Here is a 20,402-nt window from a genome sequence, read left to right as displayed (position 1 = left end):
TCAACTCCTGAAACATGGGACCGACACGTCAACGGTGTCAAAGATTTTTATTTCTTTATTTTATTCAAAAGTAATCTGTTTTTTCAAAAGTATCTGTCATCTGATTACAATATTTTAGCTGGTAACGTAACTAGTTTAAAATATATATATATATATAAATATATATATATATATATATATATATATATATATAATCTGTTACATGTAATGGATTACACGTAAATCCGTTTCTCCCTAACCTTGTATGTAACTCCTGTGGTTTCACATGCGATTGTAGATGCATGACATGAGTGCATGTCTTTTCCATGTGTACCTCTGTGTTTAGTGTCATTGTCTGTGAGTGTTTTTATTGTGTTTTAAAAAAATATTAAAAAAATTATAAAGGGATACGATTTCCCCTGTACCTTGCCTTCTTTCTTTTGGCAATTTGCCTGACTGAAAGCCTGTAATGTAGCTGAGTCCAATTCACCTGTGGGGATTTGTCATGGTGCCCACACACTGCTACAACAGTGTGGGCATCTGCAATCACACACACACTGACACAAACACGCCTCCCCCCACATACACAGCCAATAATAACATTCCTCTTTCTTCCTGCCAGAAGCATCAGCTACAGCATGCCTACACATTATCTCTGAGGTCCTGAAACACACACCACGCTTAACAGGCAGACATGGATCTTCATCAGCATAGATGAACTGTTTTGTCAGTTTGTGTATACGTGTTTTAAAGATGCACTATGCAGAAATTGATCCGCCATTTCCTGGTTGCTAAAATTTCAGTTTGACAAAACAAGCAAGTATAATAGAGAGAATGATTGTACCATCTAAACCATTGTGAAATATATTTCCCATAACCAAAAATATTGTTTTTAACAGCTGCTTGATGTTCAGCTGCGGTGTTCAAAAGTAAAAGATGCAAAAACGAAGCATAGAAATAGCGCACATGCTTTCAATGCGAATTACTCTCATTTCTATGTGAATTTGGTCAGGTCGTCCCAAAAATGGATGTGTCAAGCTGCATGTGTTTTGCCAGAGGTTGTTGTAAGGGAGTAATGTTGTGTAACTGGGTTTAGAGCAGGCACAGCAGTGTTGTTTAGACTACGGCCCTGGGCGCTCTCTATCTGTCAGCTAGCTTCTCACTGCTTCTGTCCTCTTGTACTGCATTTAAACACACACACACAGACCACTCACACACTTAGATTAACAGGACTTGGATGGCTGGAAGGATGCTTTGCAAATTTCAGACATATATTATGAATTATATTAAGACAAGTCCTACTATATCGATCTCTGTGTCTCCTAGACTGGTTCCGGCCCCCGAGGCAGCACAGAGGCCCCTGACCGAGACAGCAGCAGTATGAGTGTGGATGAGGGCCAGTTCTACAGTGTGCAGGTGGGAGACTCCACCTTCACTGTTCTGAAGCGCTACCAGGAGCTCAGGGCCATCGGCTCTGGGGCGCAGGGCATTGTCTGGTAAGACAACCGTTATGTAGACGAACAATATGCCCTCTAATAAGTGAAAGTTTCATACCAGTCAAATCCTCTCATATCTCCACAAGTGCATTCCATTTGGGATTGGGCAATAGGTTGGGTAGTCCTAGAACTAGGCTAGCTACTGTTTTACTGTTCTCTATTCTACAAGAATGAAAGGTTCCATGAGTATGTCTCTTAGCCTTGCGTTGTCATGAGTCATGGCACATATATTTCTCTCCATCCTCCCTTTACCCCCCCCCCCACCCTCTCCAGCTCTGCTCTAGACTCAGTGTTAGGTTTTCCCGTGGCAGTAAAGAAGCTGTGTCGGCCATTCCAGAACCAGACTCATGCCAAGCGGGCCTACAGGGAACTGGTGCTGCTCAAATGTGTCAACCACAAAAACGTATGGCACCCGATTTTTAACAAGCTACTGTTTGAAAGCCCTCTGCCCTGTCTATTGAGCTGATTGTCTATTTTAAGCTGACACATGCCGTATGATGCAAAAAATAATAACCTAATAGATACAATATAGTAACCATCAGTAATACCTTGATATTACGTTTCATAACCTGTTAATAACCTATATTCCTTTAATAATCTATTCAGCTGATGAGTGGCGTTTGTCTGTCCTCAGATTATCAGGTTGATCAATGTGTTCACGCCTCAGAAGTCATTGGAGGAGTTTCAGGACCTGTAAGTCTTCTTGTACCTGTGGTCTTTCTTTTATTGTTGAGTAGTTCTGCGCTACATTCCAATGCATGGCGTAATTCTACGCGTACTATACGAGTGTGGACATTGAAACAGAGCCCTTAGGCTTCAACTCAAATCCAGTTTGATACAGTAATACCCTTAGGTTTGCTGATAGACGTTCTCGCCAATCTTCTACTATTCAATCTCTGCTTGTTCTTATGTCCTCTTCTCCTTCCCTCTCCCGGTGCCAGCTACCTAGTGATGGAGCTAATGGATGCCAGTCTGTGCCAGGTGATCCACATGGACCTGGACCATGAGAGGATGTCCTACCTGCTCTACCAGATCCTCTGTGGCATCAGACACCTGCACTCCGCTGGCATCATCCACAGGGTGGGGAACACACACACCTGCGCACGCTCATACACTTGCATGAATGCAGCATGCGTGCACACACACACCAGCATACACACTTTGACTACATACAGTGACTTCAGATATTATTTAGACCCCTTGACTTTTTCCACATTTTGCTACGTTACAGCTCATTTCTAAAATGGATTAAATATTTTTTAAAGTCTCAGCAAACTAAACACAATACCCCATAATGACAAAGCGAAAACGGGTTTTTGGAAATGCTTGCTAATTTATAACAAATAGAAAAACGAAATACCTTATTTACATTTTCAGACCCTTTGCTATGAGACTCGAAATTGATATCCGGTGCATCCTGTTTCCGTTGATCATCCTTGAGATGTTTCTGCAACTTGATTGGAGTCCACTTGTGGTAAATTCAATTGATTGGACATGATTTGGAAAGGGACACACCTGTCTATATAAGGTTCTACAGTTGACAGTGCCATGTCCGAGAAAAAACCAAGCCATGAGGTCGAAGCAGTTGTCCGTAGAGCTCCGAGGCACAGATCTGGGGAAGGGTACCAAAACATTTCTGCAGCATTGAAGGTCCCCAAAAGTACAGAATCCTCCATTCTTAGATGGAAGAAATTTGGAACCACCAAGACTCTTCCTAGAGCGGGCCACCCGGCCAAACTGAGCAATCGGGGGAGAAGGTCCTTGGTTAGGGTGGTACAACCAAGAACCTGATGGTCACTCTGACAGAGCTCTAGAGTTCCTCTGTGGTGATGGAAGAACCTTCCAGAAGGACAACCATCTCTGCAGCACTCCACCAATCAGGCCTTATGTTAGTGGCCAGACGGAAGCCACTCCTCAGTAAAAGGCACATGACAGCCCGCTTGGAGTTTGCCAAAAGGCACCTAAAGGATTCTCAGACCTTAAGAAACAAGATTATCTGGTCTGATGAAACCAAGATTGAACTCTTTGGCCTGAATGCCAAGCGTCATGTCTGGAGGAAACCTGGCACCATCCCTACGGTGAAGCATGGTGGTGGCAGCATCGTGCTGTGGGGATGTTTTTCAGCGGCAGGGACTGGGAGACTAGTCAGGATTGAGGAAAAGGTGTACGGAGCAAAGTACAGAGATCCTTGATGAAAACCTGCTCAGGAACTCAGACTGGGGCGAGGATTCACCTTCCAACAGGACAATGACCCTAAGCACACAGCCAAGACAACACAGGAGTGCCTTCGGGACAAGTCTCTGAATGTCCTTGAGTGGCCCAGCCATAGCCTGGACTTGAACCCGACCGAACATCTCTGGAGAGACCTGAAAATAGCTGTGTGGCTATTTTCCCCATCAAACGTGACAGAGCTTGAGAGGATCTGCAGAGAAGAATGAAGAGAAACTCCCCAAATACAGGTGTGCCAAGCTTGTAGCGTCATACCCAAGAAGACTTGAGGGTGTAATCACTGCCAATGGTGCTTCACCAAAGTACTGAGTAAAGGTTCTGAATACTTAAGTAAATGTGATATTTCAGTATTTTATTTTGAATACATTTGCAAAAAATGTCAAACTTGTTTTTACTTTGTCATTATGGGGTATTGTTTGGGGGGGGGGGGGGGGGGGGGGGGGCAATTGAATACATTTTAGAAAAAGGCTGTAACGTAACCATGTGGAATAAGTCACATTCCGCAACACTCGCATTAACATCTGCTAACCATGTGTATATGACCATTAAAATTTGATTTGATACTTTCCGGATGTGCTATATGCTCTATCCCTCTCTCCCTATAGGATCTGAAGCCCAGTAACATAGTGGTCAAGTCAGACTGTACTCTGAAGATCCTGGACTTTGGATTGGCAAGAACGGCCTGCACCAACTTCATGATGACCCCTTATGTGGTGACTAGGTACTACAGGGCCCCAGAGGTCATCCTGGGCATGAAGTACAAGGAGAACGGTAAGTGGGAAGAACGCTATGGCTGTGTCTCAAACCACACCCTATTTCCCCTGTAGTGCACTACCCTTGACGCTCTGGCTTTGGTTAAAAGTATTGAACTTGGGAAATAGTGTCAATTAGGACACAGCCTAATTGCTACTAATCTGACTAACCCACTAACAAGTCCTGGGTCCTGTGTGTATTGTGTACCACTGAACAGAGTTGTTCTATTCCAAAAGGTGCTGATGTGTTAGTGATTGGAATTCCTCATAGTGCCTGGTTACAACCTACAAAAACAAATTGCAGAATAATTATGAAAGGAGTGTCGTGGAAATTCTTACACAGGGACACTTGAATTCCATCTTAAATGAATAATGGTCTATAATCAGCGCGCTGGAGCGGTTCCAACAAACTTAATGCACCAAGTACACATGTCGATTAGGAGCTCTAACTGGGCAGTCCCGTTAGTTCCCTTATATACTGACAAGTTATATTTGCATGATTTAGCTTATTCATCGTTCATAATGTTTGCTTCATTCATGTGATGACCAATACTGGGTCATACATGTGACAGACCAATACCTCACAAGGCTTCTTCTCTCTAAGCTGAGACCTTGAAACTGAGATATCCCTTTCTCTAAACAAGGTTCTGGTCATCCTGCCAAATTGCAGATACTGATAGTGAGGATTCATTCAATCAGTCACTTGCATGAACACAGAAATTGGTTTTGAGAAAAGCAGCAACAGAACACACAGAAATTGGTTATTAGAAAATAACAAACTTATGTAACTTATCACGTGTGTGATGATAATCATTGCATTTTAATGTAAGCATTTAGTTTTTTTTCTTCTCTATCATATTTCTTTTAAAGTAAGGGGAAAGCTCTGATGGAGGCCGATACGTTAAGCTTATTAAAGATCTGTGACACTATCAAGAGCAGTGTGCGGTTTCCTTTTTCATTCGTCTTATTCAACTGTTGCTATGCACCTGCAAAAAGTTTTCTCAGGTGTGCAACTGCCTTTTTGAATTTTAAAGTAAGGGAAATCAACACATGAAACCAGACACTTCAAACCCTTCGTTCTGTATTATACAATCTAATTAGTATGGTAACACTATCATCTTAGTAAAGGTTATACTTCTATTAACGGCAATTAATTTATCAAACATACACAGCATGTTCAATAACACAATTTGGACAAACTAAGCAAAAGGAAAAAAAACTTGCTGTAGCCCATTTTGGCAATTTGGGATCCCCAACTTCCAAACAGGGATTCCAACCAAGTTGCAGGTGTCCCCTCTGGTTGTGGGGAATTATTCTTCGCGACAGTGGCAATGTGTTCGGTGAGATCAGTCATATGTGAGGAGTGATCTGGGGCAAAAGTACAACATTCATCGCCGATGTACATACACACACACACACACACACATATATATGCACTATACATCCACATGGATTTAGTACGGTAGTGGTGGAGTAGGGGCCTGAGGGCACACAGTGTGTGTCGCGAATGCATTGTGATGTTTCTATAATTGTTTAAACTGCCTTAATTTTGCTGGACTCCAGGAAGAGTAACAGCAGCTAATAGGGATCCATAATAAATACAAATGATTGCACAAGTGCCCCTTTGAACTGCCAAAAGATAGTCAAGAGCCTCTCTGTTTGTAGAGCCAATTTACGCAATTCTTTAGACATTCCCGAATTTGGTCTAGGGTACATGCATATTGACTTTCACAGGGAAGAGAGAACACATGTTAAACAGTTTCACACCAACCTTGATAAGAATGAGAATGCAGCTTGGGCTAACCTTGCCCCAATCTAGTGGCTCTCCTCACATTTGAGTTGTATAGCTCTGTCTCTAGAAGCCTCGCCTTTCCAAACCATAATTATAACTATTACCGGCAGAATGTACATTGACATACAGTATATTCTTATATTTCCAGTAGCAACTATTCTCATCCCTTGTGGTAATGACAGATGTGGTATCTCAATTCATTCTTAGTCAAAATTACTATACATTTCTCAGTGTGCAGACCTCTCCAATCAACCTGATAATTCAAATATACAATTTTGGATAAGCCTAAATCAATTGCGGACACAGTTTACCCCCCCCCCCCCCCCCCCCCTCCCTCCCGACACTCATCCTTCTGGCGTTTTCTTTGTGTGTTTCAGTTTGTCCTCCCAATGGCACATGTTCAAAGTGGATGGCCCTTGATAATGTCTCTCACCTGAGCCGCCACTGTCCTTTACAGTCCATTATGTCTTGTCCATTTTCCTACAAGTACACCAGCAAGTTTGGATGGGATCTTTCTCCATGCTCACTCCAAGTGGACCCGTGTCTCACTCCTGAGAGAAAAGGCAGTTGATCGCTTCGACTGGATGCTGTGTACATGCTGGCTCGGACTCAGGTCTCACGGTAGAAGTGGTGAAGGACCATACTGAACACCATTGCTTCAACTGATTAGTGGGGATGAGGTTCGCACTGTTCTTGGTCAAATTATCCCTTCCATGCATCTAGACACCATCTGTAGTCACTTTCGCCATAAAGGAGAGACTAGAACAACAGTTTTTTTTAGTTTAGGGCATTTCTGATTCAAGAAAATCCAGACAAATTATTTATTGTATGACAAACTATTACTGCTACCAATATTCTTAATACAGATTTCTAAAACAAATGTCAGAGAATAACAACACAGTTTAAACCATTTGATATATATATACAGTGCTTGCGAAAGTATTCGGCCCCCTTGAACTTTGCGACCTTTTGCCACATTTCAGGCTTCAAACATAAAGATATAAAACTGTATTTTTTTGTGAAGAATCAACAACAAGTGGGACACAGTCATGAAGTGGAACGACATTTATTGGATATTTCAAACTTTTTTAACAAATCAAAAACTGAAAAATTGGGCGTGCAAAATTATTCAGCCCCTTTACTTTCAGTGCAGCAAACTCTCTCCAGAAGTTCAGTGAGGATCTCTGAATGATCCAATGTTGACCTAAATGACTAATGATGATAAATACAATCCACCTGTGTGTAATCAAGTCTCCGTATAAATGCACCTGCACTGTGATAGTCTCAGAGGTCCGTTAAAAGCGCAGAGAGCATCATGAAGAACAAGGAACACACCAGGCAGGTCCGAGATACTGTTGTGAAGAAGTTTAAAGCCGGATTTGGATACAAAAAGATTTCCCAAGCTTTAAACATCCCAAGGAGCACTGTGCAAGCGATAATATTGAAATGGAAGGAGTATCAGACCATTGCAAATCTACCAAGACCTGGCCGTCCCTCTAAACTTTCAGCTCATACAAGGAGAAGACTGATCAGAGATGCAGCCAAGAGGCCCATGATCACTCTGGATGAACTGCAGAGATCTACAGCTGAGGTGGGAGACTCTGTCCATAGGACAACAATCAGTTGTATATTGCACAAATCTGGCCTTTATGGAAGAGTGGCAAGAAGAAAGCCATTTCTTAAAGAAATCCATAAAAAGTGTAGTTTAAAGTTTGCCACAAGCCACCTGGGAGACACACCAAACATGTGGAAGAAGGTGCTCTGGTCAGATGAAACCAAAATTGAACTTTTTGGCAACAATGCAAAATGTTATGTTTGGCGTAAAAGCAACACAGCTGAACACACCATCCCCACTGTCAAACATGGTGGTGGCAGCATCATGGTTTGGGCCTGATTTTCTTCAGCAGGGACAGGGAAGATGGTTACAATTGATGGGAAGATGGATGGAGCCAAATACAGGACCATTCTGGAAGAACCTGATGGAGTCTGCAAAAGACCTGAGACTGGGACGGAGATTTGTCTTCCAACAAGACAATGATCCAAAACATAAAGCAAAATCTACAATGGAATGGTTCAAAAATAAACATATCCAGGTGTTAGAATGGCCAAGTCAAAGTCCAGACCTGAATCCAATCGTGAATCTGTGGAAAGAACTGAAAACTGCTGTTCACAAATGCTCTCCATCCAACCTCACTGAGCTCGAGCTGTTTTGCAAGGAGGAATGGGAAAAAAATGTCAGTCTCTCGATGTGCAAAACTGATAGAGACACACCCCAAGCGACTTACAGCTGTAATCGCAGCAAAAGGTGGCGCTACAAAGTATTAACTTAAGGGGGCTGAATAATTTTGCACGCCCAATTTTTCAGTTTTTGATTTGTTAAAAAAGTTTGAAATATCCAATAAATGTCGTTCCACTTCATGATTGTGTCCCACTTGTTGTTGATTCTTCACAAAAAAATACAGTTTTATATCTTTGTTTGAAGCCTGAAATGTGGCAAAAGGTCGCAAAGTTCAAGGGGGCCGAATACTTTCGCAAGGCACTGTATATACTCAGCAATAAAAGAAACGACCCTGTCTTTCAAAGATAATTCGTGAAAATCCAAACTTTACAGATCTTCATTGTAAAGGGTTTAAGCACTGTTTCCCACGCTTGTTCAATGAACCATAATTAATGAACATGCACATGTGGAACGGTCGTTAAGACACTAACAGCTTACAGACGCTAGGCAATTAAGGTCACAGTTCTTAAAACTTAGGACACTAAAGAGACCTTTCTACTGACTCTGAAAAACACCAAAAGAAAGATGCCCAGAGTCCCTGCTCATCTGCATGAACATGCCTTAGGCATGCTGCAAGGAGGCATGAGGACTGTGAATAAATTGAAATGTCCGTACTATGAGACGCCCAAGACAGTGCTACAGGGCGGACAGCTGATCGTCCTCACAGTGGCAGAACACGGTTAACAACACCTGCACAGGATCGGTACATCCGAACATCACACCTGTGGGACAGGTACAGGATGGCAACAACAACTGCCCGAGTTACACTAGGAATGCACAATCCCTCCATCAGTGCTCAGACTGTCTGCAATAGGCTGAGATAGGCTGGACTGAGGGCTTGTAGGCCTGTTGTAAGGCAGGTCCTCACCCGACATCACTGGCAACAACATCGTCTATGAGCACAAACCCACCGTCGCTGGACCAGATAGGACTGGCAAAAAGTGCTCTTCACTGACTAGTTGCGGTTTTGTCTCACCAGGGGTGATGGTCGGATTCGTGTTTATCGTCGACGGAATGAGCGTTACACCAAGGCCTGTACTCTGGAGCGGGATCGATTTGGAGGTGGTGGGTCCGTCATGGTCTGGGGCGGTGTGTCACAGCATCATCTGACTGAGCTTGTTGCCATTGCCTGCAATCTCAATGCTGTGCGTTACAGGGAAGACGACCTCCCTCATGTGTTACCCTTCCTGCAGGCTCATCCCGACATGACCCTCCAGCATGACAATGCCACCACGCACAGAACGAGCCTTATGGCTGATTTCCTGCAAGACACTGAATGTGTCAGTGTTCTGCCTTGGCCAGCGAAGAGCCCGGATCTCAATCCCATTGAGAACGTCTGGGACCTGTTGGATCAGGCCACCCCCCCCCCCCAGAAATGTCCGGGACCTTGCAGGTGCCTTGGTGGAAGAGTGAGGTAACATCTCACAGCAATTCTGGTGTAGTCCATGAGGAGGAGATGCACTTAATGCAGCTGGTGGCCACACCAGATACTGACTGTTAATTTTGACCCCCCCCTTGTTCAGGGACACATTATTCCAATTCTGTTAGTCACATATCTGTGGAACTTATACAGTTTGTCTCAGTTCTTGAATGTAATGTTCATACAAATATTTACACGTTTGCTGAAAATAAACGCAGTTGACAGTGAGAGAACGTTTTCTTTTTTTGCTGAGTTAGATATATATATAATTTCAAATTGGCTTATACTCTCCTATCATCTTGGCGAACTCACTGCAGAGTTACAGGTCAGGGAGTCAGAGGGCTTGTTCTGCCCTTGAATTGCGTTCCCATGCAAAACTAGACAGATAGCTAACAACTAAATCTTCAATAAAACTCTCAAGGCGTGACTTTTCTTGAATTCAATTATTGAAAACGTTTATGATGTGAAACTGCAGAATAAAGAAAATAATATACTTTAGTATTCAATTCAAATCGACATATTGTAGCTGTACATTATACCTTTGAAGTTGAAGTTGCATGAAAATACAAAGCACGTGCCAAGGTACCATGCATCTGGCATGACGCCAAACCATATAGCTAATTGTTACTCATATGGTAATTGACTAACTCCTTTCATTACCCTAATAACAAAGTATATTACTCTAGAAACAGTAACAAAACTACAGTATTGTCTATTTTACAATTCGTTTGCATGACGCACGAGCAAAGTAATACAGCTGACGGCGTACATGAAATGCAAGGCAATTTGTGTGAGTAAATGCAACCAACCAACATTGATATGTAAGCAACTATCAATAACAAGATTATCATCACTAGCTAAATGCTTGAATTGAATTTACAAACAAATATTTTCAGAGGCTGAAGCGTGACAAGAAATAACTACACTGAAAGACCTGCACCGTAGCGTTGTTTGTAGCTGCTTCTATGCGTGCAGAACGAATTCTCTACTTCCTGTTTGCGTACAGTCTTTCTAAGTACCAGAAAGCTCCACTAGGGGTGAATAACACCATGGAACACACTGAAAATCCATCTTAACCATTGTAATAATCTGTTACCTTTTTTCTTAAAAAAAAAATGTTTTACCCCCTTTTTTCCCCAATTTTGTGGTATCCAATTGTTAGTAATTACTATCTTGTCTCATCGCTACAACTCCCATATGGGCACGGGAGAGACGAAGGTCGAAAGCCATGCGTCCTCCGAAACACAACCCAACCAAGCCGCACTGCTTAACACAGCGCGCCTCCAACCCAGAAGCCAGCTGCACCAATGTGTCGGAGAAAACACGGTGTACCTGGATACCTTGGTTAGCGCGCACTGCGCCCAGTCCGCCACAGGAGTCGCTGGTGCGTGATTAGACAAGGATATCCCTACAGGCCAAACCCTCCCTTACCCGGACGACGCTTGGCCAATTGTGCGTCGCCCCACGGACCTCCCGGTCGCGGCTGGCGCAACAGAGCCTGGGCGCGAACCCAGAGTCCACTGCGCCACCCGGGAGGCCCCATCTGTTACCTTCTAACAGGATGGCAGCACAGGGCTAATCCTAAGGGAGAAATCCCAACCATCCAACAGACCCAATCTGGTGATTATGTGTTATTGAAGCAAGACAAGAACAATGAGAAGACAACAGCAATACACATCACTTGATGTGGGGAAACATCAATCCATTTGGATTTAACTGTCAACCATTACCAAAAAATGTTTTCCCTTTTTACATGCAGGCATGTGAAGAAAATCAATTTGCGTATTTAGTCTTGTGCATCTTCAACGATTCTCTTTACTTGCTTTGCACCATATGTATCTTCCGTACATATTTAGGAACAGGCTGCAGACCACGTAGACATTTCTAATAAATGCTTAGACAGCTGTCAGTGGGGCTTTCCATGGTACCGTTATGCCCTTGCGCTAGTTTTCTCATAAAACTAGTGAATAGCCTTCTCTCTCTAAGACTATGGGTACCTTTTTATGCGTTACTCACCTTGATTTTTTCAGATTCCTTTAAATGGACTTACTGAAATCAGTTGCTGTCCCTCATTTGTTCGCGGATGTCTCCTCCTGGGCAGCTCTCAGTAAGGGTCTGGGCGGGTCTCATCTTTTGGTCAAAATGGGAATTTACCCTCAGGCTTCATAAAATGTGCCACCGGTTTTCTTCGCAGACCCCCAATGGACATTCTTACACAGGGACACTAAGTCAATTTTTAAATGAATCATTGTTTATTATCAGCGCGCTGGAGCGGTTCCAACAAACTTAATGCACCGAGTACACATGTTGATTAGGAGCTCCAACCTGGCAGTCCCGTTATATACTGACATGTTATAGTTGCATGATTTAGCTTATTCATAATTCATGTTTGCTTCATGCATGTGACAGACCAATACCTCACAAGGCTTCTTCTCTCTAAGCTGAGACCTTGAAACTGAGATATCCCTTTCTCTAAACAAGGTTCTGGGCATACTGCCAAATTGCAGATACTGATAGTGAGGATTTGTTCAATCAGTCACTTGCATGAACACAGAAATTGGTTATTAGAAAAGGTCAAACATAAAAAAATGTCCATCACAGTGGGTTGGTTTTAAAATGGAGTGCTGTTGGTCATGTTTGTTGTGTCCAAGGACCTTTTGAAGGGTTGGATAAATCTTTTTATTGATCATAGTTAGTGATTCTACTAAACTATTGTGTTGGCTGATCAAGGTTAGAGAACAAACAGTGACTGATCCTGCTGTTCTGATCATACCGCTTGATCATGTTTCCATTGATGATGGTTGTTGAATGTTGATGGTTCTGTGCTGCTCTGCAGTTGACCTGTGGTCTGTTGGCTGCATCATGGCTGAGATGATTGCACACAAAATCCTCTTCCCTGGCAAAGACTGTATCCTTTGTGCGTGTTCGTTCCACTTATGACACATCACTCTGTTTATGAGAATTTGTATGTAGCAGTGTTGCATAGTGAATGGTATTCCATTTATGTTTTTGTTTATTATCGATGTACAGTAGTCAAACCTACTTCCTGTGTAGGAAGTTAAGGCACATTTTTCCAGTGCATTAGAGGTTTCCAATTTACCTTTTATCAAAGGAAAATACCTCTAAGTCTTCATCAGGGCAGAAATACAGGGGAGGGGTTTATGAACATTTGTTAAAGGCACACAGTCCAAAGCAAATACTATCCATGCCCTGACCACATCACATCCTATTGTACCAGCTACACACACACACTCGTACACAGCAGGGTTTGCTTTAGCCAGAAATATCCAGATTTTGGCCTTCATTTAAAAAAATTAAAACATTTAAAAGTTAGTAAGCACAATTGGCGCCAGGCTGGGAGAAAAAAATCCTATTTGCGAAATAATGCTTTTTTTTTTGCCTATTCGCAGTGGTGGACAAAGTACACAATTGTCATACTTGAGTAAAAGTAAAGATGCCTTAATAGAAAATTACTTGAGTAAACGTATTTGGTTTTAAATATACTGAAGTATCAAAAGTATAAATCATTTTACATTCCTTATATTAAGCAAACCAAAAATATTCATTTACGGATAGCCAGGGGCACACTCCAACACTCAGACATAATTTACAAACAAAGCATTTGTGTTTAGTGAGTATGCCAGATAAGATGCGGTAGGGATGACCAGGGATGTTCTCTTGATGTGTGTGAATTGCACCATTTTCCTGTATTCATAATGTAACGAGTACTTTTGGGTGCCAGGGGAAATGTGGAGTGAAAAGTACATTACTAAAGAAAATAATGTAAATTGTCAAAAATATAAATAGTAAAGTACAGATACCCCCCTCCCCCAAAAACGACTTAAGAAGTACTTTAAAGTATTTTTAGTTAAGTACTTTACGCCACTGCCTATTTGTTGATGTAAATACATTTGACCAGTCATGCTTATCTGTCTATGGGGCAATTTGCATAATTTTATTGGAATTTAATTGGTACGGAAGTCAGGTACGGAAGTCAGGCTTCATCAGCGCGTCACACTCCACTTAGCAATGAGCTGGAAGCAGTATGCCTTTTGAAAACGTATACCTACTTAAAACCTTTCTGGGATATGTGGGACGGTAGCGTCCCACTTGGCTAAAAGCCAGAGAAAATGCAGAGCGCCAAATTCAAATAAATTCCTATAAAAATCGAACTTTCATGAATTCACACATGTAAGATACCAAATTAAAGCTACACGTGTTGTGAATCCAACCAACATGTCAGATTTCAAAAACGATTTTTGGCGAAAGCAAACGATACTATTATCTGAGGATAGCACCTCCGTAAACAAAAGGGAACATATTTCAACCTCTCCAGCTGTGACACAAAACGCAGAAATAAAATCATGCCATATAAATCATGCCTTTGACGAGCTTCTACTGTTGTCCCATAAACATCACAAATGGTCCTTTTTGTTTGATTAATTCCGTCCATATATATCCAAAATGTCCATTTATTTGGCGCATTTGATCCAGAAAAACACCGGTTCCAACTTGCGCAACGCGACTACAAAATATCTCAAGTTACCTGTAAACTTTGCCAAAACATTTCAAACTACTTTTGTAATACAACTTTTGGTATTTTTTAAAGTAAATAATAGATCAAATTGAAGACGGGATGATCTGTGTTCAATACAGGAAGAAAACAAACGGACGCTAGCTTTCTGGTCACGTGCCTCTATCAAGCAGTACACATGAAGTGACCCTCGTTTTGAACCATGGCTACTTCTTCATTACACAAAGGAAAAACCTCAACCAATTTCTAAAGACTGGTGACATCCAGTGGAAGTGGTAGGAACTGCAAGCAAGTCCCAATGAAAACTCATTGAAAAGAGAGTGACCTCAAAAACAAAACAAAAAAATCTAAATGGTTTGTCCTCGGGGTTTCGCCTGCTACATAAGTTCTGTTATACTCACAGTCATGATTCAAACAGTTTTAGAAACTTCAGAGTGTTTACTAATAATATGCATATATTGTCTTCTGTGGATGAGTAGCAGGCAGTTGAATTTGGGCATGCTTTTCATCGAAAATTCCAAATGCTGCCCCCTATCCTTATGAAGTTTAATTGTTTAAAACCTGAACATTTTGCTACATATTATGAGGCATGTTTTACCTTGCTTCAAAGTAGCCTGGGCATATGCCATTGAAACCAAAAGCCTATTTATCTCATATTCTATTGGTTTTAAATTTCCTTCCATTGTCCGGTAGCCAAATGCCTTGTGCACATTACTGCGCTAATTATGTCAAGAAATAAGACTTTAAATTTTAATCTTAATGTGATGATCTGTTCCATCTATTCATTGCTTTTCAACATTATTTTTGTTGCCTAGGCCTAGTGGTTGTATGAATTTGAATTTGGGGATCTATCTTCCCACAACTGTCCCAGAGACTGTTTGGGCTATTTATTTCTCGACAAGCTGGCCAATAGAATAGTAAACTTTTCTACTATGGGGAGTAGTCGATTGCCATAGGCTCATAGGTGACGCATCCATAAGGCTAGGGGAATCTAAGCTTTCCCTAAGTAAATTAAATTGCCAAAATGATATAGCCTAATTAGCCTACTCCTGTCTATACAGAAATAAAACATTAGTTTGGAAAACAAAAGGCTCTTGCTGTAAAGAGAAGACAATGAAAATCTGTCTTTTAGTAACCAAATTCTCAACCTAATTGAACAGTAGGCCTATAGCTTATCTTATTAGCACCAGCGGAGAGTGCGCCCTGCGCATGTTCACTCTTTATCGTCGTTCAGTCCGTGCCACTTAAGTTTGTTTTTGGACAATTTCCTCCATTTTAGATGGACGTCATATTCTATTTGCGTCTCCCCTTCTCATAGGCCTATTAAATGGACAAGGTTGTTTTTGATTTATCCGTTTCAGTGTCAGCAGAGTAGGCTACCCTGTAATTAGTCGTATTAAAAAAAGATTCTGCTCATGTGTCCAGTCATATAAAGTGTAGTAGAATTGCATGAAATGTTTTTCTCCCGTACAAAGAAAGAATAAACGTATCTGATATAGCCTGTAACCCAGGACTCGCCGATATACACGTGGTCTTTTTTATATATTATATTATTAGCCTAAATTATGATTTTCCAATCTACTCCTCACATTATGCATAGTAGGCGATCTTACATAAGTCTGGAAATGCGATGATGCATTCAATGCTTTATTATAAAGGTGCATTTTTATGGTAAAAAATGTGGTGAAACTCAAACGCCGCCTATGCATAGGCTGGTGATTTTTCTGTTCGTTACTCGTCTTGTTGGCTGAGGAAAAGTACACGTGGACAGTTATTCTGACATCTTCAAAGTGTCCAGTGAGGACACGCGTTATTTCATCCCCGACTTGCAAATCGAGAAAGCGAAACGGCTGTGTAAACTGATGAGCAGTGCTCCTAAGCAGTGCTCCATGCGAGAGGAGCCTGAAAGGCTGTGTAAACTGATGAGCAGTGCTCCATGCGAGAGGAGCCTGAAAGGCTATGTGTTAAGTTAGTTAGTCTGTCCTTCCCATCCCGATGAGAGTGCTCTCTGAATGGAAATAGCCTGGAGTATGTCCCTAATCCTGCATTTTGAACCATTTCGTAACTAAAGCATTATTCTTCCATTTAACATATAATAATTTAACCACTGCCGTATGTCTTCCTATGATTTTGGTGATTTGTGTTTATAAAGACAACCAACCATATGTTTGAACATTTTGTTTTCATTTTCTTCCTGTTCCCAGTGGACATCTGGTCAGTGGGGTGCATCATGGGTGAAATGGTGAAGGGCAACGTTATCTTCCAGGGCACCGACCGTATCCTTCATCCACCTCTCTCCCACTCCCTCTTTTTTTCAATATCTCACTCCTCTTCATCAATTTCCTCATCCCTCTGTCTCCACTCCTCTCTGGCACTTGATTCTTCCATTGTCTCCATAAGTATTTATACTTGGTTAGATCCACAAGGACGATTGAGACCACCTCCATTGTGTTTTTCCTCAACCAGTAGACGTCACCTCCATTGATAATGAAAAAAAGAACTGGGATGCCTCCGATTAGCATTTTATACTGGCTGCCTGTTTCACCTTTTCTAATGGAAATGGGCTCTCGCTCTCATTTTTAGTTGATGTAATACACACACATACACCCATGTTCTCCTTAACTGTGGTGCCTGTCCAGACATAGACCAGTGGAACAAGGTGATTGAGGTGCTGGGTACTCCCTCCATGGAGTTTATGAACCGGCTGATGGAGACTGTGAGGAACTATGTGATGAACAAGCCTCAATACCCAGGGGTGAACTTCGCTGAACTATTTCCTGACTGGGCCTTCCCCTCTGATTCCGAACACGACAGACTCAAGAGTAAGATATCTCCCCTCCTGATTTTTGTATCTTTTTAAAAAAATATATTTTTTTACTTTTCTTTTAGTTCTTGGTCCTGAAAGGCTCCAGTATCGCAGGCTTTTGCTCTAGCCCATCACTGCGTCACCAGATTCAGCTGACCAAGGCCTTAGTGATGAATAGATAAGCTGAAACTCGTGTGTTATTGATGGGCTGGAACAAAATCTCGCTCACATTGTAGCCCTCCATAAGCAGGAGTGAAGAACACTATCCAGCAATATGTGTGTTGCTGTATCAAAGTGATCTAGTTGAAAGCTGGATCAGTATTCTTATCTAACACTTTGTGTGGGCTTAAGCGGTCGCATAGAGACCACGGGGTCTATCTTAATGAAATGATGTCAAGATAGCCTTGGTTGCTGTAGAAACAGTGCAGTGAATGTGCCATTCTCTCATTTCCATGACAGCGGGTCAAGCTCGGGACCTGCTGTCCAAAATGCTGGTGATCGATCCCGAGAGCCGCATCTCAGTGGAAGAGGCCCTGAATCACCCTTATATCCACGTGTGGTACGATCCAGGAGAGGCAGATGCGGTGAGTGGACTGTTCCACATTTTTGAGAGAGGGGATGTATATAGTTGAAGTCTGAAATTTACATACACTTAGGTTGGAGTCATTTACTTGTTTTTCAACCACTCCACAAATGTCTTGTTAACAGACAATAGTTTTGGCAAGTCGGTTAGGACATCTACTTTGTGCATGACGCAATTAATTTTTCCAACAATTGTTTACAGACAGATTTAATTCACTATATCACAATTCCAGTGGGTCAGAAGTTTACATACACTACGTTGACTGTGCCTTTAAACAGTTCGGAAAATTCCCGAAAACAATGTCATGGCTTTAGAAGCTTCTGATAGGCTAATTGATATAATTTGAGTCAATTGGGGGTGTACCTGTGGCTGTATTTCAAGGCCTACCTTCAAACTCAGTGCCTTTTTGCTTGACGTCATGGGAAAATCAAAATAAATCAGCCAAGACCTCAGGAAAAAAAATGTGTAGACCTCCAAGTCTGGTTCGTCCTGGGGAGCAATTTCCAAATGCCTGAAAGTACCATGTTCATCTGTACAAACAATAGTACGTAAGTATAAACACTATGGGACCACACAGCCGTCATACCGCTCAGGAAGGACACGTGTTCTGTCTCCTAGAGGTGAACATACTTTGGTGTGAAAAGTGCAAATCTATCCCAGAACAACAGCAAAGGACCTGGTGAAGATGCTGGAGGAAACAGGTACAAAAGTATCTATATCCACAGTAAAACGAGTCCTATATCGACATAACCTGAAAGGCCGCTCAGCAAGGAAGAAGCTGCTGCTCCAAAACCGCCATAAAAAAAGCAAGGCTACGGTTTGCAACTGCACAAATGGGACGAAGATCGTAATTTTGGTAGAAATGTCCTCTGGTCTGATGAAACAAAAATACTGTTTGGCCATAATGACCATTATGTTTGGAGGGAAAAGGGTGAGGCTTGCAAGCCGAAGAACACCATCCCAACCGTGCAGCACGGGGGTGGCAGTATCATGTTGTTTGTGGTGCTTTGCTGCAGGAGGGACTGGTGCACTTCACAAAATAGATGGCATCATGAGGCAGGAAAATTATTTGGATATATTGAAGCAACATCTCAAGACATCAGTCAGGAAGTTAAAGCTTGGTCGCAAATGGGTCTTCCAAATGGACAATGACCCCAAGCATACTTCCAAATACTAATTGAGTGTGTGTAAACTTCTGACCCACTGGGAATGTGATGAAAGAAACAAAAGCTGAAATAAATAATTCTCTCTATTATTCTGGCATTTCATATTCTTAAAATAAAGTGGTGATCCTAAGACAGGAAATGTTTACTAGGATTAAATGTCAGGAGTTGTGATCAACTGATTTTAAATGTATTTGGCTATGATGTATGTAAACTTCTGACTTCAACTGTGTATGTATGTGTAAATATATGGGGAATACATTTGTTTGGTCTGATATGTGTGTCACTGTGTTGTCTATGTTGTATCTAATAGCCTCCCCCACAGATCTGTGACAAGCAGCTAGAAGAGAGAGAACACAGCATCGAACAGTGGAAAGGTAGGTGGTGGCTCCCTCTAGGGACAACACTCTCTCACCTGTTCTGATATGTTACGTTCACGCACAGTGTAGATGACTGTACAGGGATGAAACGAATCACTCTTTCTCCTCAGAGCTCATTTATGAAGAATTGATAGACTGGGAGGAGAGGAACAAGAATGGCGTGACGAAAGAAGAGTCAGGTAATTCTTTACACAATACTCAGATACAAGATCACATCTTTAATGTACAGGTTGTACTATGTAACAAGTCCTCTAGATCTGGTGTGTCTGTGACACAGTGGTGAATGTTAGTGGACCAGGCCCCAGGGTTGGGGTTAATTGCACAAATTCAATTGTAATTCAATTAAAATTCCAGTTCGGTCTTTGAATTCAGTTCCTCTCAATTTTAATGTTAAGTAAATTCCAAGAATGACATTCCCAATTCAATATTATCCCCAATAATTCCACAAATTCCAAATTAGAATTCAAATCCCTCAGGCTTTCAGGCTGATCATGTCACTGTTCAGGCAGCCTAGCTATAATGGAAATAAAAGTTGAAATGTTTTTAAATCAATTCTGCTGTCCATTTTTGATACTAAGTGCATTGATTCCATCAACTGGGAAATGTACAAATATTGAATTCCAAGATCAAAAAATTCTAACATTCCAATTCAATTCCGTAACTTGGAAGGTTGTTGAAATTCAAATTGAATTCAACGTAACTTCTCCATTTCAAGAATTGAATGGTAGAAATTGAATGTCTAATTAAAATGCTATGGACCCCTGGTGGACCCTGCCAGGTATTAGGGATGGGCATGGTTATTCTCATGTTCTAATATCCAAAAGGATGTAAGTATTCAAAACAACAAAAGAATTGGGCCTATTTTAACAATGAAAAGGGATATACAATGACATTTGAAATTCTTAATTAAATATAAACACAAACTTTAAAATGTAGTGTTTATGCACATGCATTGAGCTACTGCTGATTCAGATGGTTTTGAAAGTAAAT

At 41.6% G+C, this 20,402-nt stretch overlaps 1 protein-coding gene across 5 annotated transcripts in view; it reads left to right on the top strand.

Annotated features, from left to right (window-relative positions):
* The window catches only part of LOC110488604 (mitogen-activated protein kinase 9), a 38,021-nt gene that overhangs the window by 11,895 nt on the left and 5,724 nt on the right, over nucleotides 1-20,402 (top strand). For 2 of the 5 annotated variants that reach the window (XM_021560874.2, XM_021560875.2), the window contains exons 2-11: nucleotides 1,306-1,475; nucleotides 1,749-1,878; nucleotides 2,110-2,168; nucleotides 2,417-2,555; nucleotides 4,310-4,475; nucleotides 16,685-16,756; nucleotides 17,120-17,302; nucleotides 17,746-17,870; nucleotides 19,346-19,409; nucleotides 19,523-19,591. In XM_021560874.2, the coding sequence (XP_021416549.1) occupies nucleotides 1,360-1,475; nucleotides 1,749-1,878; nucleotides 2,110-2,168; nucleotides 2,417-2,555; nucleotides 4,310-4,475; nucleotides 16,685-16,756; nucleotides 17,120-17,302; nucleotides 17,746-17,870; nucleotides 19,346-19,409; nucleotides 19,523-19,591 (1,123 nt within the window). In that variant the 5' untranslated portion in view covers nucleotides 1,306-1,359. Of the gene's footprint in view, nucleotides 1-1,305; nucleotides 1,476-1,748; nucleotides 1,879-2,109; nucleotides 2,169-2,416; nucleotides 2,556-4,309; nucleotides 4,476-12,782; nucleotides 12,855-16,684; nucleotides 16,757-17,119; nucleotides 17,303-17,745; nucleotides 17,871-19,345; nucleotides 19,410-19,522; nucleotides 19,592-20,402 lie in introns of all 5 variants that reach the window. The other 3 variants (XM_021560876.2, XM_021560877.2, XM_021560878.2) reach the window with 3 other exon arrangements.

This window comes from Oncorhynchus mykiss, chromosome 14 (assembly GCF_013265735.2).
Source record: "Oncorhynchus mykiss isolate Arlee chromosome 14, USDA_OmykA_1.1, whole genome shotgun sequence".
Classification (NCBI taxonomy): Eukaryota; Metazoa; Chordata; class Actinopteri; order Salmoniformes; family Salmonidae; genus Oncorhynchus; species Oncorhynchus mykiss.
The sequence above is the reverse complement of the archived record's forward strand: the minus strand, read 5'-3'. Positions and strand labels throughout refer to the sequence as shown.